Raw genomic sequence first — 24,715 nt, forward strand, 5'->3', positions numbered from 1 at the left:
ATTCAAGTCCTGTTTTGGAAGAAGGCAACTGTTAGGCTCTTGCAAAATAAAAAGTTCCAAGTAAAGGAGGCTAACAGCAACAAGACCACACGGTCTCATCCACGGGGCTGGGCTCTAGTGGCACTGGGGTTGGAGTGATATTGGCAGGCATCTTAACTAAACTTGTTAAGCTTCTGTTTTCTCACCTGCAAAATGGGGAGCATGACCCCTGCCACACCCAGTAGTGTTGAAAGAACCACCTTTGCGAAGCTTAACTGCCTTAGGTGCTCTCTCCCTGCCCCCAGAGTCCCCAACCTCTTTGGATTGTATATTCTGTTTTTGTTTTCATTTATTTAAAGCTATATTGATTCAGTTTGTCAGATGTCTATTTTATGGATTTTTATTCTTTTGAAAAGATCTATTGAATCAATAAAGCACTATAATTCCAGTAGGAAAGAACCCTTTTGATGAGACTTCATTGAACAAAAGTTCCTACTGGCCTCAACCCCAAGGCCTCTGAGCATTTCCCTGATGGCTCCCTGTCTTAACTTTCTTCAGTGTCCCTAGATCCCCTTCTCTAGAACCCAACCATTATGTCATTTTCCAGGCATTACCCCTGATCACTTAATGCTTCCTGAGCCAGAGGGCAGAGGGGTGGCCGAGAGGAACAGGCCTTCATGTCCCCCCCAAAACTGTCTGTGGCACTTTTTGCTTGGGGCTCTGCAGTGTTCACTAACCCTGCCCCATTTGTATAAAACTATACAGATAAAAACTATCCTATGCAGATAAAAGCTGTCCAATAATAACCCAACTGCTCCCACCACCTTTACAGCATTGCCACCTCCTACTGAAACTTGCCATGTATCAGGCCCTGGACTTGGTACTTGATACGTATTTCCATTCTCCTCACAACCTCCCTGAAAAGAGGTGCTAGTCAATATAAAATGATAAAGGGGCTATCACCACTGACCCCACAGAAATACAAACAACCATCAGAGAGTACTATAAACACCTCTGTGCAAGTAAGCTAGAAAATCTAGATGAAATGAATAAATTCCTGGACACACACACCCTCCCAAGACTGAACCAGGAAGAAGTTGAATCCCTGAATAGACCAATAACAAGTTCTGAAATTGAGGCAGTAATAAATAGCCTACAAACCAAAAAAAGCCCAGGACCAGATGGATTTACAGCTGAATTCTACCAGAGGTACCAAGAGGAACTGGTACCGTTTCTTCTGAAACTATTCCAAACAGTTGAAAAGGAGGGACTTCTCCCTAACTCATTTTATGAGGGCAGCATTATCCTGATACCAAAACCTGGCAGGTACAACAAAAAAAAGAAAACTTCAGGCCAGTACCCCTGATGAACATCAGTGCAAAAATCCTCAATAAAATACTGGCAAACTGAATCCAGCAGTGCATCAAAAACCTTATCCACCACAATCAAGTCGGCTTCATCCCCAGGATGCAAGACTGGTTCAACATAGGCAAATCAATAAACGTAATTCATCACATAAATAGAACTAAAGACCAAAACCACATGATTATCTCAATAGATGCAAAAAAGGCCTTCAATAAAATTCAACATCCCTTCATGTTAAAAACTCTCAATAAACTAGGTATTGATGGAACATACCTCAAAATAATAACAGCCATTTATGACAAACCCACAGCCAATATCATACTGAACAGGCAAAAGCTGGAAGCATTCCCAGCACAAGACAAGGATGCCCTCTCTCACCACTCCTATTCAACATAGTATTGGAAGTTCTGGCCAGAGAAATAAGGCAAAAGGAAGAAATAAAGGTTATTCAATAGGAAGAGAGTAAGTCAAACGGTCTCTGTTTGCAGATGCCATGATTTTTTATCTAGAAAACCCTATTGTCTCAGCCCAAAAGCTTCTTAAGCTGATAAGCAACTTCAGCAAAGTCTCAGGATACAAAATCAATGTGCAAAAATCACAAGCATTCTTATACACCAACAGTAGACAAGCAGAGAGCCAAATCATGAATGAACTCCCATTCACAGTTGCTACAAAGAGAATGAAATACCTAGGAATACAACTTACAAGGTGTGTGAAGGACCTCTTCAAGGAGAACTACAAACTACTGCTCAAGGAAGTCAGAGAGGACACAAACAAATGGAAAAACATTCCAAGCTCATGGATAGGAAGAATCAGTATCACGAAAATAGCCATACTGCCCAAAGCAATTTATAGATTCAATGCTTTTTCCCATTAAGCTACCATTGACATTCTTCACAGAATTTTAAAAAGACTACATTAAAATTCATGTGGAACTGAAAAAGAGCCCATATAGCCAAGACAATCCTAAGCAAAAGAACAAAGTAGCATCACGCTACCTAACTTCAAACTATACTACAGTAACCAAAACAGCATGGTACCGGTACAAAACAGACACATAAACCAATGGAACAGAATGGAGATCTCAGAAATAAGACTTCACATTTACAACCATCTGATTTTCGACAAACATGACAAAAACAAGCAATGGGGAAAGGATTCCCTATTTAATAAATGGTGCTGGGAAAACTGGCTAGCCATATGCAGAAAATTGAAACTGGACCCCTTCCTTACACCTTATACAAAAATTAACTCAAGATGGATTAAAGACTTAAATATAAAACCCAAAACTATAAAAATCCTAGAAGAAAATCTAGGCAATACCACTCAGGACAAATGACGAAAACATCAAAAGCAATTTCAACAAAAGCAAAAATTGACAAATGGGATCTAATTAAACTAAAGAGCTTCTGCACAGCAAAAGAACCTGTCTTCAAAATGAACAGACGACCTACAGAATGGGAGAAAAATCTTGCATTCTATCCATCTGACAAAGGTCTAATATCCAAATCTACAAGGAACTTAAATTTATAGGAAAAAAACAACTCCATTAAAAAGTGGGCAAAGGACATGAACACTTTTCAAAAGAAGACATTTATGCAGCCAAGAAACATATGAAAAAATATCAACATCACTGATCATTAGAGAAATGCAAATCAAAACTACAATGAGATACCATCTCATGCCAATCAGAATGGCGATTATTAAAAAGTCAAGAAACAACAGATGCCAGCAAGGCTGTGGAGAAATATGAACGCTTTTTCACTGTTGGTGGGAATGTAAATTAGTTTGGCCATTGTGGAAGACAGTGTGGCAATTCCTTAAAGACCTAGAACCAGAAATATCATTTGACCCAGCAATCCCATTACTGGGCATATATGCCCAAAGGAATATAAATCCTTCTCTTTTAAAGATATATGCACGCATATGTTCATTGCAGTACTATTCACAATAGCAAAGACATGGAATCAACCCAGTCCGTCAATGATAAGACTGGGTACAGAAAATGTGGTAAACATACACCATGGAATACTATGCAGCCATAAAAAGGAATGAGCTCATGTCTTTTGCAGGGACATGGTTTGAGCTAGAAGCCATTATCCTCAGCAAACTAACACAGGAACAGAAAACCAAACACATGTTCTCACTGATAAGTGGGAGCTGAACAATGAGAACACACGGACACAGGGAGGGGAACATTGCACACTGGGGCCTGCTGGTGGGTGGCAGGGTGGGAGGGAGAGCTTCAGGATAAATAGCTAATGCCTGCGGGGCTTAATATCTAGGTGCTGGGTTGAGAGGCTCAGCAAACCATCGTGGGACACTTTTATTATATAACAAACCTACACGTCCTGAACGTGGATCCTGGAACTTTTTTTAAAAAAAGAGAAGAGGTACTAGTGTCTGAATTTAATAGATGAAGAATCAAGACACAAAAGGTTTAAGTGGCTTGCTCAAGATCACGTGGATGATATCTCAGACGATAACTGGGTGGTCATAAGATCATTAAGTAGAAAGTGTCCTGTTACAGGTGAGGAAATGGAGTCCCAGTTCTGGATGACACAATGAGCCAGGGCCCGGGCTAGAGCTGTGAGTCGTCTGCCTCCTAGTGCAACGCTCTTTCCACTTCCCCCACTGCCTTTCTTTTATGATGCATGTTGTCCTGGACAGAAGAAGAGCTGTTTGAGGACCAGGCCAACCAACACCCTGCTCTTGGTAGCTGGAGCCATGTGATTCCTAAATACCCCTCTAGAAAGAGCTGCAGCGTCATCCCTGATCAAGCCCTGACCAAATCCGCACACCACACACAAGGAGTACACCTGGCAGGTTTGGGGGGCAGAAGACAGGCAAGGGCTGGAGGTGCCTCTGGCTGCAGAGTTTGTCCTTTGATGCCACAAGGATGCCACGAGCAGCTCTAGACTGGATTGCAAAAGACACACAGTGTCCCATGACTTTGGCTGAGTGTCCAAGCCTGAGATTGGCCATCTCTGCCTGCGATTGCCAGCTCAGTGTGATCAGTGAGGAGGGAAGACCTGATCCAAGGAGCCTCGGGAAAGCCTGAACTGAGGGCAAGGACCCTAGACCTCTCACAGGTTGCCTGCTTCTGCACACACATGTTCTTCTGGCTATTTCCACGGACTCAGACTCAGAGCCTCTTCCCTTTGGCCCCAGCGGGTACCCATGGTAATAGTTGATGTTTACGGGTCATCTCTTATGCCGCGTACCATGCCAAACGCTTACTCAGACCATCTCATCCACTCCTCACAAAAACCCTTTAAGGTAGGCACAGTTTTCCCACCTTTTAGATGAAGAAACTAAAGCTGCAGTCACTTGCCCTTATGATCAACAAGTAAGGAGCGTGGCCAGGCCTCGAGCCCAGTCTGCCTGGCTCCAGAGCCCGCCCCACACAGGCTGCCCTCACCTTCTACAGCCCACCAGCCTTAGGACCCTCAGTTAACAGCACTCTGCTTTGTAGGTGAGGGAGCTGAAGTCCAGAAGAGATTTACCCTGGGCCCAAGGCCCACAAAAGTAGACCCCCTGACTCCTGACCCTGTTGCCTCCACCATGCCGTGCCTGTGGGCTGAAGCCTGGGCCAGCCCTACTTCTGCTCTGAATTCATGGAAAACCTACCCAGTCCTTACGTTTTCTTCTCCTAACTGAGACTCCTGGGTTGGACTGAGTTGTAATTTTATGAAACCCTGAGCAGTGAGACAGAGATCAGTGAAGAGGGCCCGAACCTCATTTTGCCCTCAGGCATATTGAGCTCTAATTCCATCTAAAAATAAATTCCCTTCCAGTGTGCATTCAGTGAGGAGCTTGACACTCAGGGCCCTCTCCTGTGGGCCCCACTTGGCCAGTTAATGGGGAGGTAAGGAGACCTCACTATCCCCTAGAACACGCTTACACTTTTACAGCTTACTACATACTTTGTGGGTCAAAGGTTTTTCAAAGATGACAGATACCTCTTGCCATTAGCAATCTGTAATCTGGGCAGCTCTCCATTTTCTCTGATAAAAAGTGAAATAAATGAAAACAGTGTTTTTTAAAATCTATAAATGGGTGGGAGCCAGTTGTCATTTTCCCTTTCCTTCTCCTCCCCCTCCCTTAACTGACTTAATGAGGATCCAAGTTGAGAAGCACTCACTGAAAACAGCTGGTAGCATCATGCCTTTAAATAGCCCTCGCCACGCTTCCCCTTGGCAGCATGCAGTTGGCCCTGGCAGGGAAAGCCCAGGACAGAACAGGAAACTTTAGAACTTTCTGAAAAGAAAAAAGCTTGCCTTTCAAATGTGCTCCCTCTTGCCAAGACCTTTTTGTGTAAAGAGCTTGCAATGTTGTAGCCCCTTCCCCTATAAGTTTCCAAGGAAAATCTGAGCTGATGAGGCTTGCCTTAGGGACCCAGTGTGACTCTGGGCCTGGGGAGGTAGGTGGGGAGGTAGGTGGAGAGCTCCCCGGACCCGGACCCGGACCCGGACCCGGACCCGGACCCGGACCCGGACCCGCTCAGGCCAGCACCCAGGGCAGCAGTGGTTCCAGCACCATCTGCTCATCCGGCACCTGTGGGGGCTACAGTGCAGCTCAGCTGCAGCCTCTCCCCTTGATGTTCGTAGCTGTAAGGTCAGGGAAGGTGGCGTCCTCACCTCTAACTTGGGGCACATTCGGCCCTCCCTGAAAGTGGTACTGGGATGGGCCAGACTCCGCAGTGCACATCAGGCCACAGAATCCATGCAGCAGAGGTTGGTGGCAGCCTGTCGATCTCAGACCCTGTGGAGAAGTGGGGCCACAAGACTCTCTCGAGCCGCATTTCCATGTGCTGGGAAAACAGCAGCAGGTGAAACATATGGAAGGAATAAGTGGCCCTCAGCGTCTGGGTGGCAGCCAACAGTTGACTGTCTCCTCCCACACACTGTCCCATGCGAGTGTGGCATCAGGTGGCCTTATCACCCCTACTCTTCGTAAGAGAACAGAGCCCAGGGCTTCTCCTGCCCTGCCTGGCCTCACCTAGGTCTAGAGCTCTTTCCTCCACATCACAGCTCTCCTTTTGCATTAAGGGTGACTGTGGCATGGTGCCGTTAATGGATAAGGACTTTGAGGTCCTGAGTGCCAGAGAAGGTGGCGGTTTGGCTGGCTCAGGACTGTGCTGATCACAAGTGGATGGAAGAGGGTGCTTTATCTTTCTTACTGTTGACAAAGTTTGAAATTTGAGAATGGACTGAAGTGTTCTTCCTCAGTATCTAAATATTATACCTGTTGTCTTTCTGGGGTTGCTCTCTCTCCTACCTTCTTTATTTCATTTTTTTCTTTTTTTTTTTTTTTTTTTTTTTTTTTTTTTTTTTTTTTTTTTTTTTTCGAGACAGAGTCTCATTTTGCCGCCCAGGCTGGAGTGCCATGGCATGGGTGTAACCTTGGCTCACTGCAACCTCCGCCTCCCGGGTTCCAGCAATTCTCCTGCCTCAGCTTCCCAAGCACCCACCACCACACCCGGCTAATTTTTGTATTTTAGTAGAGATGGGGTTTCGCCATGTTAGCCAGGCTGGTCTTGAACTCCTGACCTCAGGTGATCCACCCGCCTCGGCCTCCAAAAGTGCTGGATTACAGGCGTGAGCCACTGCGCCCAACCTCTCCCGCCTTCTTAAACAGCTTGTAATGGACATACTATAGCTGTTTCTTACAAACTGGTGGCCACCATTAGTTACATTAAAGCCACAGCCCATCACCGAGTGCTTTCTACGCTGAGCCAGGCCTGGTGGTCACTGGGAGCAGGATGTGCTCCCGCTTTCCAGGGGCTGGCAGATAAGACCTGTGCGTGTGAGACAAGTGCCCCAGAAGAAGCACGGACAGCGTGCAGGGAGAGGACCTCCTGGGGACCAGGGAAGACTTGATGGAAGCAAGGATATTTGTCCTGAGCACCCAGAGGTGGCATATGGCATGTGTGAGGAAGAGTAGGTAGTCAGATGAGAAGAAGGGAGAGGGAGTAGATCCAAGGCTCATATTCTGGACCGTGGCCGGCTTAGGGGACCTGTGACATCCCCAGGTTGCAGTGGGGGGAGGTCTTCCCTGCAGTTTCTCTGAGGAGAGGATCCTGAACTTTCTTAGCTTCTCAAAGGGTTGCATGATCTCAAAAAACATGATAGAGGAACAGAATAGATTGTCTTCTTAATGACTTGGAGCCAGATAGTGAGAGTCATTGAATGCCAGGCTGAGAGTTTGGAGGACATTAAGATCTTGCTCAGGAAAGGGCCAGAGACTCACACTGTAAGAGAATCAATGTAGCCGCAAACAAAGGCAAAGGAGGCCTCATGTCCAGGGGAGAAGCAGCTTCTGAAGCAGTGCCATCAAAAGATAAGACAGGAGCTATGGGAGTCACTACGGACGGAGGGACTTAGCGGCAGGAACCTTGAGGATGAATTCACCATGGGGTTTAGGGAGAATGGAAACTGGTTCAGAAGGAAACTGAAGGTTCTGTTACAGAAAACCAAATTGGTCAGAGCATTTTCAGATACATGAAAGTGATGAAAACATCCATGTGGAACACTGGTGTGAGTTACAGAGTGACAGGTGGGGGGTCCCACAGGTGGTTGGAGACGTGGGACTGGAAGTTTGAGGGGAGGGAGGGCTGGGCTAGCAGTGCTGCAGGCCCAGGAGTTCCCACCTTGCTCTGCGTGACCTCAAGGACGATGGCGCCTGGGAGTGCTGAAGGAGGGGCAGGGAGAGGTAGATAGAGGCAGGACAGCTGTGGCACCACATGTCACAGAAGTCACAGGGAAAGAGAGCTTCCAGAGAGAGGAGCTGCCATTTCCGTGCTGCAGAGGCCGTGGTGGAGGCCAGCACTGAGAAAGAGCCAGAGCATCCCAAGGCCAGGTTGGAAAGAGGGCTGCAGTTGACTTGAAGGGGGCGGGCAGCCGGTGGCACCAGCCGCTGCATTTGCTCTGCTCCAGAGACGACTCCAGGGCCTGTCGGATTGCGTGGGGCTCTTTGCCCTGCAGCACAGGAACCCCAGTGAGTGCTCGTGCTCCTGAGCAGTTTTCTGTACTCTTCTCACTGCTGCCGTGAATCCGTTTCCGAGGTCTTTGGGTTAGCTCCTTCACTGCAGATTTGCTGCTTCTGATCTCCTGGGAGCTGGGAGCCGGGAGCCGGTACAGCCAGGCTCAGTAGGACCAGATCCTAAATAAAATGGACTGTGGGAGGCTCCCTGTGGGTGAGGTGATGAAGTCTTTGCAGTGCTGAGGGTGACAGCTCTTGGTGGCCCTGCCTGGTTCTCACCACTGCTCTGAGGTGAGATTCCTGGACACGTAAGGTGTCACCGTGATTGTGTGAGTGTCGGTGGGGTGGGGCTAGAAGGCAAGCCTGGTGACCAGGAGCATGGGTGCCCATCTCCTTCCTCTGCAGCCCCTCCCTTCTCCTCCCCTCACTTTTCTCCCTCACCTCTCAACTGACAGCAAGCTGCTGCTGGAAATGCCCCTGCACTGCCCCTTCCCTGCTGCATGGACTGCGGCCCGCAGGACTGCCATTGGTGCCCTGATGGGGGGTCACCCATGTGTCCATCTCCTCCACACTGCAGTCTCCCATATGCCAGGTCCCATGGCTGGGCCACCCCGCCACGCCTGATGCCTTGTACGGTGCCTGACACAGTGTGGGCTCGGCAGGTGCACATCTGAGGTAGAACTTGGCCCTGCTTCCACAGATTAGAAACCGGGATGCCGAAAAGGCCAAATGGGCTGCCTCCAGTCCTGCCACCCCTCTTGCACTGACTGGGAAGGGTTCTTTTAACACCCAGCCTAGCTTTCTTTCCAGTAGACCAGACTGCATATGTGTTTGGAAATAAATGGAGACCATGAATCATTTAGAAATTATTAGCGCTGGGTGTGGTGGCTCAGGCCTATAATCCCAGCACTTTGGGAGGCTGAGGCAGGAGGATCCCTTGAGGTCAGGAGTTTGAGACCAGTCTGGGTAATGCAACAAGACCCTGTCTCTACAAAAAAGTGAAAAAAAATTGCTGACATGGTAGCACACGCCTATAGTCCTAACTACTTGGGTGGCTGAGGCAGGAGGATCACTTGCGTCCAGGAGGTCAAAGCTACAGTGCGCTATGGTTGGACCACTGAACTCCAGCCTGGCTCACAGAGTGAGGCCCCATCTCTAAAAAAATAGAGTGTGTTAAAAAGCTTATTAGACCCTCTGTCTTTATGAAGTCAAAGGTCCAACCGAGTGGAAAAGGCAACCTTCCTGATACTTCAGATCTCTAAATGACTGTGTGGTTCAATTGCACACACACTGTCTTGTAGCTTAGACCAGGCCCTTGTCTTTGTCCTGAAAAAGGCAGCAGGACCTGAGGGCAGGTATCTCATAGGAACTGGCAGCCAGGAGGGCGCACGTACGGGCCCTTTGCGTATTCCTGAGAGTATCACAGTAGTGAACTGCGTGCACCTCCTTGGAAAAATCCGAAGGGCTTTGCCTCAGCAGAGAAGGCAAATCCAGCCCAACATGCACGAACAATAAATAACAACTGTTCTGAGTTAGTTTGAAAGCTCCGAGTTGTACTTTTTTTCAAGTTGTTTGTGCTAACCACAATTTTTTTTCTCCCCTTCTTTCCCACCAGGGCTTATTTCAAAACCTTTGTCCCTCAGTTCCAGGAGGCAGCGTTTGCCAATGGAAAGCTCTAGGAAACACCAGTCTTGAGAGGTGGCCAGCCAGACTGCCTGTCCACATGCGTGTCAGCACATACAGCCGCTTCCTGGAAGCCGCCTGGAATGTCTTCACGGCAGCGTTTTGCTCACACAGCAGCTTTGCACACCCCAGGCAGCCCCAACTGCTGAAATCCAACTTGAGCTGGCTGGTGGTCCCTGGATCCTAGAGCCCTTCACTTCGGGTTACTCCCTTTCTTGCCTCTATTTCTTAGTTGGAAGAAATAAACTCACAAATTACGGTGCAGTAATTTTCCGGGGAAAGTAAAGCATCAGGAATGCCCACACCTTTCTTCCAAAGCCTTTGTCTCTGAGACCTCTTAAGATTAAATGCCCCTCGCCGTTTTTCCTCTGAAACTAGTGTCTTCCCTCTGTGCGTGCATGTGTGTTTCATACCTCAGCATTTCCTATCTGCGCAGTCCTCCACTGTGAGAAGGAGTTACCTGAGTCAATCTGACCAACCCGCTGGGTTTCAGCCACTCACCCAGCCTGGCCAAAAGCTGTTGCTCAATGACAAATGGGTTCTAGCACACACATCCCCCACCCCCGGCCATCCATACCCTCCAGACCCCTGTGTGGGCATCTTGTGCTCAGGCCAGCTCCACACAGTAGGTAGTCATTCAAGTTTGCTGAGTGCACCAAGGGCTCTGTCCTTCCCGCTCTCCCCTCTCCGTCCCCTCTCCCTAGGCTGATGGGAGAGTCCTTTGGGCCTCTGCAGCTCTGTGTGAATTATACACAAAGACAAAGCTTGGGTGTCATGGGTTATCACGGGAATGTGTCTGCTTTCCGGGCTCGGGGACTGGCGACTGTGCAGCCAGCCAGGAACGGAGCTGGGGAAGATAGCCTGAGCAGACGCCATCTTCCCTGAACTTACTGATATGACAGCCAGAAGGGTCTTCAGAAGTCACCTCGTTTCTACCCCGTTACTCCCTTCAGTGTACAGAGGAGAGAACTAAGGCCCAAGAGTTAAGGAAACATGCAAATTAGAAACAGCAAATTAGGAGCAAATCTGGGAACTTGGAGCCAGGCCTCCTTGTACCATCACACACTCCCTTAGCTGAAACACAAGATGGCTGCCGTCAGCTTGACCACATCACCAGGTTTACAGTTTGGTTAACTTGGTCCTGTCCTGATGGCCTTCCACACAGGGAAGCAGGGCCCATGCGCCACCCACAGAGGTGAGGGCAAGAGCCGGCCTGGGTGCTCGCCCTGACACCCTCTGGCCTTCCCATTCCGAGGTGAAGCTACCAGCCCCTCCTGCAGGACACACACATGATTTCACAGGGCCTCTCACCTCTTCCCTTAGTTCCCTTTGTGGCTGTGGGAGCCCATTTTCACCAGGTGAGCCCAAAAGAACCAGCCCTGGGCCCTTGTGAGGACTGGTGAGGAGAAGGCGCGCCGCTCCTTCCCGTGTTCTCTGGCACCCAGGAATGTTCTCAGGAGGCTGGAGATCAGCTGGAACGGACCTCCCATCTTGCCTGTCAGCTGGAGGCCCGCCCAGTTCTGGGTTTTTTCACCGTGTGGGTACTATGCCCCCTACCCTGAAGCTTTGGGAATTCCCAGAACAAGAACAACAGTCCAGTGTCCTATGTCCATATGCCAGCCCTGCCATTAACTGGCTACGTGGCCTTGAGTGAGTCCCTTCCTCTCCATCATATTAATACTAGGAGGAGGCTGGACTGGATTGTGGGCTCGGCTCATCAGATCACCTGGGGAGCTTTTTTTAGGAAGCTACTGCTCTGGTAGTTCCCACTGCAGGCCTGTTGACTTGGAATCTCACTAGCTGGAGCTTAGTCTTCTAGATTTTGATAAAACTCCCCCAGCGATTCTACTGAGCAAGTGATCAGGACCCACTAAGCCAGCTGACCACACTGGCACTGCTTCTGACCCTGGCCTGCTGACTGCCCCTCTACTCGGGGCAGCTGTGTGCCATGCCCCATGTCTCCTCCATACCCCCAGTAAGGCGTCATGGCACGGTCACTTAGGATTGCTAGGGTCACCCTCCCCTGATGGAGGGGTATGGGTTGGGCTCTACTGTGCACAGCACCAAGAGTTGACTGAGCCCGGGCTTGCTTCTGAGCTGCAACTGGGTCTGAAGCAAGCCCAGGCTCAGTCAACTCTTTCTGGTTCCAGTTCTAGCAGATGGTGGTTGGCACTGTGGGAGGGGGCGAGGTCCTGTGGACTGGATATCCCCTCAGCATTTCAAATAAGCATTCAGCAGTGACAGCACCCAGTAGTGGGCAGTGTGGCCTGGGAATGTCATCCTCCTGCCCCTGCCAGCCCCTGGGGGCCCACAGACCCAGATTACGAACGAGACCGTGCCCATCAGCGAAGCACACACAGTCTAACGCAGAAGTTTTGCCACACACATTAGCTCAGCACACTTTACAGCGGACCTGGGCTGTGAGCAACTGAATGGGGTTGCTTTTGTTCCACAGATGAGGAAACGGAAGATGAGAGAAGCTAAGTGAGTTACCCATGATCACCAGCCGGTCAGGGCTGGAGCCAAGACCCAACCCAGGCTCCTGGCTCCCCTCCAGCACCTGTTCTCATGTGAGTCCATACTCTCATGATCTCATATTTTTTTCTTTCCCAGTGAAGGATGCTGGACATTACATACGTGTGAGGATAGAGATTTATGATTATTTTTAAAAGACTTTCAACTTCCTTGCCGCAGGGGAGGATTTGGGCTGGTTTTCTTAGAGGGGACTCACCACAAGGTGACAATCAGCACTGTGTGTTTCCAGAACCAGGGACTCAAACTCCAGGGTTTGCGTGATTTTATCTTTACCCCGCAACACCAACAGAAGCCAGTGGCACCTGTGAGTGAGTGGAGGTCACCTGTATATTTGTAAATACTTCTTGCCGGGTCAGCCTGTCATCGAGCGTTTTACCTGCACACAGAGGGCAGCCCAAGACTAATTAGTAAATGGCTATAAAATGCTTTGAAGATGAAAAGAACCATATGTGAGAGCACATTATTACTACCTAGTAAATCCTGTCTCCAGCTTACTCAGCCCTTGTAATTTAAGTGGAATCTCTCTTGCTTAGCACTGATGAGGAAGAGGACTCAGATGTGTTTACCAGTAATACCTGGATATGATCAGGCATCTGTGAGGCCCTGGGAAGGAGGAGCAGGGGACCCCTGCTCAGCCAGTGCTCAGCTTCTTCCAGCAGCCCAGCTTCCTGAGGACGCATTGCCTACAACCAAATGACTCTCTTTTTTTGAGACGGACTCTGGCTCTGTCGCCCAGGCTGGAGTGCAGTGGCGCAATCTCGGCTCACTGCAACCTCTGTCTCCCAGGTTTAAGAGATTCTCCTGCCTCAGCCTCCTGAGTAGCTGGGATTACAGGCACATGGCTGTAATCCACCACGCCCAGCTAATGAGACGAGGTTTCACCATGTTGGCTGGGCTGGTCTTGAACTCCTGACCTCAGGTGATCCGCCCACCTCGGCCTCCCAAAATGCTGGGATTGCAGACGGGAGCCACCACACCCGGCCTCAAATGATGCTCTATTAAAGCTCATTTTCTTGTGGAGACATGAACTAGAAAGAATATGAGGTTGAGGATGAGAGAGGAAAAAAAGAGGAGGACCTTGGTTTGTACCATTTGCCAATTTCTCTGGTGTAAATACTCCCACCATGACGGACTGCAGGCCACCAACGTGAGATCACTGGACGCAGAGTTGGGAGGAGCAGGGAGGGTCATCGTGGGAGCCTCTGCTGGAGTGAACTGGCTCCAGTGTCTGTCTTTACTTAATCTGAGTTTTGTTATCCTCATCTATAAAATGGGAATAAATACCTGCCTCCTGGGGTTGTGAGAAAAAAATAAGAAAAGTACCTAAAGCACCATGTGCAGTGCTTGGCACGCAGTAACGTTTGACAAACAGTGACTGTTATTACCGCAGACCAGAAAAAAGATTTTCTGATGTTGACTTTGGCCTTTTTCTAAAAAGTCAGAATGCCCCTGTTAAAAAGTCCTGCCAATGAATTTGGCCTTTGGAAAAGTGACCCTGTCTGGATTACCAGGAAGACAAAATGATGAGTCATCTTGAATTTTAATGGATAAGAGATGCGATGTATTTGTGGGGGGTTCCCCACCCCCCACGCTGGTCTTGCTTAAACTCTCGGCAGGACTTCAGGCTCCAAGCAGTGCTGGAGAAGCAACAACCCAGTGACCTGTTCATCCGCCCCGGCCCCTGCTTTCCCATAGGCAAGGAAATCAGAGCAGCGTGGTTCACTTTTGCCTCGGACTGGGTTTCAGTTCCTGACAGCTCCACACTCTTGGAGTCGCAGCTGACTTGCCGGAGGGACGACTGCGTTTGGTTTGCCTCTTGCTCAGGCCTATAAATAAAACTATCCCACAGCCTGCCCCAGTTCATGGGGACCAGCCTGTCCCACAGTTCCTAATGTGAATGTTAAGAACTTCATCTAATGGTAATAGGCCATCTAATTCTATTAATGGCATCATAGCTAATTCGTGGGTGCTCGAAAACATGAAAATAAAACCTTTGCCTTTTTTTATGCATCTATGGTGCTTACGTGCAGGGCCAGTACAAACGCTAACTAGAAATCGGGTGCGGGGTGCACCCATTGCCTTGTGTAATCCTTAAAACAACTAAATGAAATAGGTGTTATTGTCTTCATTTTATAGATAAAAACACAGAGCCTCAAAGATGTTAAATAAATAACTTACCCAAGGACAGGAAACTGGTATAATTCACTCATCCACCCATCCTACCTTCTCCCCCTTCCCCTCTCCTTTCCTTCCTTCCCTCCCTTCCTTTTTTTTTTCATTTCACAAGGAAGTGAAGCAGCTCCCTGTGTTTCTTTCCACTTCTGTTATCCAGCTTCCCCAAATGAGAGCTTTATTGAGCATCTAATGTATACAAAGCCCTGTATAAGACATGTACACACCAGTTTTTGCCATTTTCCCTGTGAGGGGAGGGGCTTGGAGTAGCTGGGTCTGGCCAGATCACATGAAGTGGGCATCAAACCCTGGTCAGCTGGGTCCAAGGAGTTCTGTGGGGTCACGTGCAACAAACTAAGAAAGACTTGGAAGTGGTCTTTGTGCCTGTGGATGGGTATGTCTATATGGCTACATACATATATATAAATAACTTGTTTTCAGGTGGCTGAGCCAGGGCCAGCCCACAGTTGGAAAAAAAATAAAAAATAAATAATAAATAAACCTGACTTCAAAATTTGTGCCACAGTCTCTGGTTAAAGTCCAAAACACACTTGGTTGAAATAACAGCCTAATATTTGAGGAAAACAAGGTGAAAAAGTTGTTACAATTATTAAGGAAAATTACCGAGGTATTACCAAAGACAGCAGGTCCCTGAACTAATTCCAGGTTCAATGGGAAGCAACTAACTCTAAGAGGCCTAAAGACGCGTCTTCCTTCTACAGGGTTCTTAGGATTTACTCTGTCACTATTCTCTGATCCCTTTGGAGGCACCACACTTCACAAGTCTAAGAGGTTGTGCTTGGGGTCATAATAAGTCATGGGTCATCATGGCCAGAAAAGTAGCCCTGCAAGCAACCCAGGGATGGCCAGAATGAGCCACCCTACCCTGGGCCAGCCGCCTCCGCAACATGTCGGGATGAGCCAGCCAAACGGCGTGTGGAGGGTGTGGCACACACTCATGCTCCCCCAAAACAGCCCACCACCCCCTTCTTAAAGTCCCATGGAGCAAGTCCCTCCACAGAATTCTCCTCATTCCAGAGAGCCTCTTTGAAACATGCCCTTTGAGTGAGCCTAGGAGCCACGCAAGAAAATGAAAATCAGTCCCTTTCAACTCCATGATCTCACTTTTGCTCCAGAACGGAACTCTGCAGCTCCCAGTGACTGTTGGCTGTCTGCGCAGGTGCCAGTAGAGCAGTAGGTAGAAGGGTGCCAGTTGCCATCTGGAAACAGAGTGGTGGGTGGGTGTTAAAAGTGACAGCTGCCCTCTCCCTTCTCAAGCACCGTGTGTGACAGTCCAGACCCTGTTCCAGGTAGTTCCCACACGGCGCCTTCTCGATCCTATGACCCTTCAGAGAACTAGGAGAACCCACCCCTACAGGCAGCCAAAGGAATGTATCAGGACAAATCCTGCGGAGGCCAAAAATCATTTGAGTAAGGTGAGGTCTGCCGAATAAGAGGGCTGCTTACCCAGGGTCAGCTCTGAAAGTGTCAATGACGGACGTGAGTTCAAGTAGGTGTATGGAAGGATTCGACGTGGACTCATTTCACAGCCCAGCTGGGGACTGATGTCATGCCCGAGGGCATGAGGTTTGGGGCAAGGGTCAGCCTCACACTGCCAGGTTGCCCTAGGGGAGATTCCACAAGGGCACAGTCCCTCGCCACGCACATGCGCAGAGACGCACACCCGTGTGCACGCACTCACCCACAACCAGGGCTTCAGACCAGCTGATCCCCCGCTGTCCCACCCCAGCGCCTGCTCCTGGGACTCCAGCCCACACCAGGTGGGAGGAGGACTCCTCATCCCGACTCCACGCTGGTGGTTCTTGGCGTGCGTGGGCTGCAGGTTGCACAACCCAGATGGCTGCCTCTGCCTGTCTCTCCCGCCTTTCTGCCCGCACCAACAGGCAGCCCCCTGAGGCACCTCCCCTTCCTCGCCGGCTCCTGCCCAAGCTACCCAGGCCCAGCGGCCCCCTCAGCCTCACCCACTCCAACTGCCAGCAGTTAGCAGCCAGCGGCCACCAGGGCTCGGCCCCTCCACAAAACTAACCCCAGCCTGGAGACCCGCTTCAGCGAAACCAAGCCCTGGCAAGGCAAATGGGCTTGTTGGCTGAGTTGAGGCCCACGGGCTCTGGAACCAGGTGGCCTGAGTCAAATCCAGGCTGCACCACTTCCTAGGTGCGCGAACTTGAACAAGCCAGCTGATCTCAGTTTCCTCCTCTGCAAAATGGGACTTCACCACATGGTGCTGGCGGAGGACTCCACGATCAGGGCACGGAGTTATAAGCATTGCAACACTTTCACCAATGCCTGGCACTCAGTGGGCGCTCAGAAAGCCCATCTTTATTATTCTTGCCTTTTAGGTTTGGCACAAGTTGTCCCTCTTCTCCCTCCTTCCTTTCCATTCCACATCCCAGTCCTTAAGCGTTAACTGACCGAAAACAACAAAATCTTTTTTGGCCTCTCCCATACCATAATCCAGTCCTCTTGCTGGAGCCACTCCCACCTAGAGTGTCTCTGAACCCTGCTGCCAGCTGTCCACCTCTGTGGTCTCCCAGGCCCTCTGCCCAAGGCTATCTGCCTGCCACCTCCCCCTCCTCTCCTTCGGCGGCTCCCCAGTAAGCCTGTGCTGAGCAGCACCACCTGGGGGCCCTGACTCGTCTCTTCTGTTAAACTCCTAGGTTCCCTTGTTTCCAGAGGTTTTGTCTATTAAGTTACTTTTTAAAAATTTTATTTACTTTTTTTGAGACAGGGTCTCACTCTGTCACCAGGCTGGAATGCAGTGGCACAGTCTCAGTTCACAGCAGCCTCCATCTCCTGAGCTCAAATGATCCTCCTACCTCAGCCTCCCAAGTAGCTGGGACTACAGGTGCGTGCCACCATGCCTGGCTAACTTTTGTATTTTTGTATAGACAGAGGTCTTGTTATGTTGGCCAGGCTAGCCTTAAACTCCTCAGCTCATGCGATTCTCCTGCCTCAGCCTCCCAAAGTGCTGGGATTACAGGCATGAGCCACCATCCTTGGCCAAGTTACATTTATTAAGTAATCATTTATTTCCCTCCTTTTAACCAATAGCTCATATACTTGCCTTCTAAGGATTCTAGTGAGCACTAAGGAGCAGTTACCCCACGGAGTAGGCATGTGTTCTGTCAAATCTGGAGCACAGGATTAGCCAGGGGGTTCTCCTCTCTGGAAAACATACAGTAAACATTAGACTTTTTTCAAGTCTTGACTGCCAGGCATGGCCCCTTCGCTCATCCGCTGCAGGCCAGCCCGTGTGCTGGGACTGTTCATGATCCGTCTGGAGAATCAGGATAAACACACAGTGTGGCCATCCACAGCTGTCGGCTGAAAGATGAGACGCTCCCTCTCCAGCACCCCTCCGTCCCCCAGAGCAGTGCCCGCTTGCTCACATGTGAGCCGCCCTGGCAGGCAGCCCAGAGCCAGAAGCAGGGTTTCCCGGGCTGGAGAGGGTATTGTCTTCTGTGGTCCAGAGGACCTGAGGAGTGTCCCACATCCAGGGAGGGGTGGCCAGGCCTGCAGAGGCTGCAGGAAGAGGTGTTGGGTCATCCTGGAGCCAAAAGGCCTTGACCAAGATGGGCCCAGTGTGACCAAGACACAGGTGAGCCCACAAGTCTGGGCTCTGACAGGTCAGGACGGGCAAAGCATTGATGTAAAGTGGAACAGAAAAGCAGCACTGGGCCAGGCAGCCGTTACTCCATTCCACATACATTGGCTAAGCACTTTCTGTGTGTCAGCAGTGGGAGCTCTTCCAGGAGCAACAGGACTTGCATCCCATTTGTGCACTTGACAGACATCTGTCGAGCGTCCTCTCTGTTCCTGGCACCTGGACCGTATGGATAAACCTAGCCCTGAGCCTGAAAGGCCAGGAAGCTGGGGCTAGTGTACACCCCTGCCACTGAAGGGAGAGGCTGGGGTAAGCCACATAACAGAGCTGCAGATCCGCACTGTTTGCTTTCAGCTGAAGCAAATCCTGGAGGACTTCCTGGAGGAGGGGTCAGCTGGGCATAGTTTTAGCCTCTTGGTTTCTTGGTTTCATTGTGGTGGTTCGGTTTCTGGTGAACTCTCCCATGGGGCCGAGGCACACACAAGGTCTGGTTCTCATGCATGCAGTCGTGTTGAGCACCTACTCCGTGCCAGGCACCATTCTATAGCAGTATAGCAGTAAATACAGCACCACAACCCCTGCCCTCGTGGGGTTTCCATTCCCATCAGGCGAGAGGGGGTATGAACAAGATGTACAGAGGGAATGTTAGGAGCCAAGCATAGGGAAGAGAAAGCAGGGAGGGGTGGGAATGCATTTTTAGCCAGGGAGGCAGGACTGGCCTGGCTGAGGAGGTGGCATCTGAGCCAAGGCCTGGAAGAGGCAGGTGAAAGCGGTAGCCCCCAGCTCTCCTCCAGAAGCCTGCCCCAGGCCCTGGCCTCAGGGGCATTGCCTTGGGTCCCTCCAGAATCTGCCCAGCAGAGCTTGTCCCTGCATCCAGAACGTCTGAGGTGACAGGCAAGGAGCAGTGGGGTTAAGGAGATTGCGGTGAGCTGTGTCCTGGCTGGCCGCCCCTGACCACACTGACAGTGACTTCCCTGACCTAGACCTCCTTATTTGTAAAATATTGAGCCTGTTTCACGGGCTGGTGCTAAGAACAAGGCAGATACGATGAGGGGAGTTTCTGGGACAGTAAAAGGTCATGGCCACGTGAAAACGTAAGCAGGTTGCCACTGCCACCACCTAACACACAACCCCCGCTACCAGGTCAGGCTAGGGGCCTGGTGGAGGTGCCCTGAGGAGGTGGTGAGAAAATACCAAGAACTGCAAAGGAAACAGGAGTGACGCCCATCCTGCCCGCCCTCCCCGGCCTCAGCCAGCCTCTGGGACCTGCCCTGGCACCCACCCGCTAGACGGAGGGGAGAGTGGGGAGGAGGTGGCCCATGCCAGTCTGCCTTCCCCTTTCACTCTGCCCCAGAGGACCCAGCTGCCTGAAGTGGGTGAACGGGGTCCCCGGAGTGCCTGAGAAGGGCCAGCTATGTCCTGCCCAAAAGCTCTGCTGCCCGGGGCCTGGGTCAACAGAGGTGGGTGTGACCTGGAAGGTGGGCTCCTAGGCAGGTGTCATAGCAGCCAGCAGGCTTCCAACCCGCCCATGCCACTCCCAGCAAAACAGCTAGCACTAGAGACTTTTCCTCTGGTTTTTTTGTTTTGTTTTTTTTTTTGAGATGGAGTCTTGCTCTGTTGCCCAGGCTAGAGAGTAGGGGTGCGATCTCAGCTCACCGCAGCCTCCGCCTCCTGGGTTCAAGTGATTCTCTCACCTCAGCCTCCAGAGTAGCTGGGATTATAGGCACCCACCACCACACCTGGCTAATTTTTTGTATTTTTAGTAGAGACGGGGTTTCACCATGTTGGCCAGGCTGTTCTAGAACTCCTGACCTCAGGTGATCCACCCATCTCAGCCTCCCAAAGTGCTGGGATTTCAGGCATCAGCCACCACGCTTGGCCTTTTCCTTTTATGAAAGGAGCAGATACCAGAAACCACACCGGCTCCCTCCTCCAGACAGAGCCACGCTCAGCGCATAGGTATTTAACAGCCTTCAACAAATATCTTGTTCTTATTTATTCTGAGGCAGGAAATGATATCCCAGCTGAGGTCTGAGGACTAAAGGGGTTTCCTTCCAGTCTTTTCCTATTCATTTTAACATGCTTAAAAACAATGGAAAACAATTGTGGATCCTGTTTTGTTTTTCTCTTTTGTTTCCCGACTGTTTACCATCTTGCCATCTTTGGTGAACCCACCTCATGTTTCTCCAGAGTTCACTTACCCCTTTTTCCCTTATTTTTTGGCCGTTTGAATTATTTCTTGATTTTCCCTATCATAAATCTATCCCATCAATAATGACTTGTACCTTTCTGTAGGAAAGGCACCTGCGTCAGACTCACATAAGATTGGTCAGCAAGTACCAGGGAGAAACGAACGTGGTGATGGCGTCAGTTCACGCCTCGAAGACTGCAGAGCTTGGGAAAAGAAGTGAATGTGCTGGAATATTCTGTCAGGGCAGTGGAGGAAGGGCCGAGATGGGTGCGTTCCATGAGACAGCGAGAAGCGTGTTGAACCTCCAGGTTGCGCCTAGGATGGGAGTTAGGAGAAGGGAGGCCATGGTTGAAAGTTGGCTTCTGAAGGCCTTCTCAGTCAAGCTGAGGTGACCAAACAGCTGCAGAAGGACACAGCAGGGGAGGGACAGGGCAAGGCTGTCCATGGGAGTCCCCGTGCCAATGTCCAGCCCACCTTCCTTGCTGATGCCATGAGCTGTGGACATGGCAGAGGTGACTGTCCTCTGCCTGTACCAAGCAATGACCCCCGGGCAAGACTTGAGGTGGACTCACCAGCCTCCAAAGTCATGCCCACTCCCTGCATCACCTCAGTCAGCCCACAAAGCCCCAGAGGGAGGGGAGTGTTTTCCTGAGTAGCTCAGACCGGGTTCAGGTGCCCGTGTTGGGCTTCCAGGGCTGAGCAGCCCCAGGCCACCAGATAGTCCCAGGGCTGATCCCAGCACCCATACTGGGCCTGAGCTTCCTCCACTTCCTCCTCCTCTTCCTCCATGAGGAGGCTCAGAGCCACCCTGGCTGCCTGATGGGCTGACGGGAACTGGGGAGGGAGGCTTTGAGTTTGGTCTCTTTTCTTCCAGGGACTCAAAGCACTTTATAAGTATTAATTTCCTTCATCCACCTCAGCTGTTGTCCTGTTTGCTCTTTACATTTTATTACGAGCTGAGGTGTTGTGTTTAATCCTCAGGCACTCAGCAAGAGGGAATTCCCCAAGCCAGATGCAGCGGAGGCGGAGGACGCAATCCCCGCCAGCTCCTGGGACCCAAGGGCCGGGTCCCTCCCAGGCTTGTGCCCAGCTCATCTTCTCCCCTCCCTGCCTCTGGCCAGATGTTTGCTCCCAGCATCCTCAGCAGCCGGCAGGGAAGGCGTCCCTTAGAGGCCATCGTGGAGTTGTAGTGGACCCAGAGGCAGCAAGGTCTGCGGAGGAGAGCACTAAACAGGGAGGCGGGGACCTGGGCCCCGCCACGCGCTGCTGTGTGACCCCGAGCAGTTCACTACACTCTGAGTCCTGGTTTTAATAAAACATAGGACAGTGGGATGAGACTCTTATTAATATCACATCACAGCCTGTGGAAGTGCTTTGTAAACGCTAAAGCTCTGTGCTAATGTTCAGGGCAGGCTACCCCTCTCCATAGCATGAGAGTGGGTAAAATAAAATGACCCCATGGGGACATCCAGCCCAGACTTCTCACTCTGACTTGGATTCTAACATGAAACGAGCTCATTCCCTCCTCCCACACAGCCCTGGGCCTGCACCCCTCGGCCCAAGTGACCAGATTGGAGGGCAGGGGAGGGAGATGGGGCAGGAGGCATAGCTCAGGGAGCCACAGATGTCCTGATCTGAAGGAACTCCTTTCAGAGCTATGTGATGGGCCAGCTACATTACCCGTGACCGCTCAGACGCAGGTGGGCCTTCAGAGTGTCCACAGGGCGAGGGCGATGTCAGCCCACCAGGGCCACCCTGTTAGGCTGTGTGGTTTGCCAGTGCAGTACTGCCTTGCCCAGAGGAAGGGATGGCTTTTGCTGCACACAAGGTTTCCATCTACAGGGCCAAGTCTTACCCAGTGGGTGCTGAGCCTGCAGGGAGGGGCCGCCCTCTTCCCAGCAGGCTTACCCTGCCCCCTCTGGCAGAAGAGACCACCCCTTTTTCCTAAACACAGAATTACAATAACAATACAGTCCCCAATCCCTTGTCCACAATTCCAAACTCCCAAAGCTCTGAAAATCCAAAGTCTTTTCTTTTCTTTTCTCTTTCTTTCTTTCTTTTCTTTTTTTTTTTTTTTTTTTTTTTTTTTTTTTTTGAGATGGAGTCTTGCACTGTCGCCCAGGCTGGAGTGCACTGGTGCGATCTCGAATCACTGCAACCTCCGCCTCCCAGGTTCATGCCATTCTCCTGCCTCAGCCTCCTGAGTAGCTGGGATTACAGGTGCCCGCCACCACACCTGGCTAATTTTGTGTATTTTTAGTAGAGAGGGGGTTTCACTATGTTGGTCAGGCTGGTCTTGAACTCCTGATCTGCCCGCCTCGGCCTCCCAAAGTGCTGGGATTACAGGCATGAGCCACCGTGCCCGGCCAGCTTTTCCATACCTTATTTAGCAAAACCTGGCCTAATCTAAGTCCTTATTTTTCTCGCTTTGAGTAAAGATTCACATTTCAATGAGGAAATAGTAATGTGTTTGACCACGGGGTGTTTCCCCAGATCTCACTGGGTTATACATGATACTGGAATATGCATATTACCTTTTAAAACTCCAGAAGCACAGACATTCTGTAACACGTATGACCATGGGTTTCCGCTAAGAAACAGATCTGTAACAACCAGCACTGAGTATATAGGCTTTGACATATCCCCAGAACTGTGCTGTGTACTCAGGCACCCGTTCGTGTAATCCCAGCAACTCAACTTATTTCATGTTATAGATGAAGACACTGTAGCCCAGGGAGGTTAAGTAGCCTTGCCAAAGTCACACAGTTAACTCAGGGATGGTGCCGATTCGAACTCCAGTAGTTTGGCTCCCTGCTACTAACCCTAGGCTGTACAGGTGAGGAAACTGAGGCCCAGAAAGAATAAACTTGCTCAAGATCATCTGATGGGTAAGAGTCAGAGCTGGGCCAGAGTCCTTGAGCCCCAATCCTTGCCTACTCCTGTCTGTTGGGGACCTGTTGGGGGTGGCGAGGCCACCAGCAGCAGCCCAGGAACTCACAGCCTCCTCAGGCTGAGTTTGTCCAGCCCATCCGGGAGGAGCTTAAAATAGAAGAAGTTCCCATGGAAAAGTTTTAAGACTTCACTGGATTGAAACCAGATGACCCTGTACAAACAGACCCCACCAGCAGGCGCAGGGTCTGGGCGTGAGCTGTGCTCCCTATGGCTGTTCCCAGCCTGCCCCAGGGAGGGAAACTGTCCTGGGGGTGCAGAGAGACCAGCAGGGAAAGGAGCCCAGGGACAGGGGACACCAGAGGGGCAGGCCTTTGCTGTTGGGAAGGGGTGGGAGATGTCTTCCCCAAGGCAGAGAAGTGTCCCCAACACTTTCACTGACTCCATCTGTTTCCCAGCTTCTGAAGATGGACAGAGAACTTTGAGACGGCATTCACCCATTCTCCCACCCTGCCAGTCATCTCCCTGTTCCCTCACTTATTCTCGCCTTTATTTGCACACCACAGTCATACGCCAAACACACAGCACCTCCTTGACGCGGAGGGCTACGTGTGAACCACTAGGGACACAAGGACGCAGCAGACACTGTCTTGCCCTTTGGAAACTCCCAGACACACTGAGCAGTCGTCGCAGTAGGATGGCGGGGGGTAGGGGCAGGCTGGGGACACCCGAATAACCCTGGCCGGTCAGGGGGAGCTGCACAGACAAGGTTTGGAGCAGGACTCAGAAGGGAGGGAGAAGAAGGGGTGTTCTGGGCCAGCAGTCAGGCCTGGTCACGCCAGCTGGCTGGCACTCAGGGTGCATGGAGAAGGGCAAACAGAAAAAGGAGCTGGAGGGAGATGCGGGCCCCCTTAGAAGATTTCATCGCCCCATTGAGTTTCTCCTGGGAAGGCTGGGGAGGCAGGAGATTCTATGTCTTCCTGGACTCCAGGCTGGTAGAGGAAGACTATTCTCCGTGCAGCGGCCAATGGTAGTGACCTGAGCACTCCTCTGGGGCAGGGCCTGTCCCCGTCGCCTATTCAGCCCAGCCTCTGGCACAGGGCTGAGCATTGTAGGAACAGATTGCTCAATCTCCCCACGCCTAGAAACCAAGTCACTGCTGCTCCTGGAAGGATGAGACCAGCAGGAAAGTGGGGACCTGAACTGGGTTTTGTTTGTTTGTTTGTTTGTTTGTTTGTTTGTTTGTTGCAGGGGTGGGGGTGCACGGTGGGGACAGAGTCTCACTCTGTCGC

At 50.7% G+C, this 24,715-nt stretch overlaps 1 protein-coding gene across 5 annotated transcripts in view; it reads left to right on the plus strand.

Annotated features, from left to right (window-relative positions):
- Positions 1 to 10,385, plus strand: part of BABAM2 (BRISC and BRCA1 A complex member 2) — a 460,475-nt gene extending 450,090 nt beyond the window's left edge. For all 5 annotated transcript variants that reach the window (XR_001886531.1, XM_017876999.1, XM_017876997.1 and 2 more), the window contains one exon: positions 9,944 to 10,385. Coding sequence is in view for 2 of the 5 variants with exons in the window: in XM_017876999.1 (XP_017732488.1) it covers positions 9,944 to 10,007 (64 nt within the window). In the remaining 3 variants the exon portion in view is untranslated. The remainder of the gene's footprint in view (positions 1 to 9,943) is intronic.
- The last annotated feature ends 14,330 nt before the right edge of the window (positions 10,386 to 24,715 follow it).

Source organism: Rhinopithecus bieti, unplaced genomic scaffold (genome assembly GCF_001698545.2).
Source record: "Rhinopithecus bieti isolate Rb0 unplaced genomic scaffold, ASM169854v2 scaffold_7681, whole genome shotgun sequence".
Classification (NCBI taxonomy): Eukaryota; Metazoa; Chordata; class Mammalia; order Primates; family Cercopithecidae; genus Rhinopithecus; species Rhinopithecus bieti.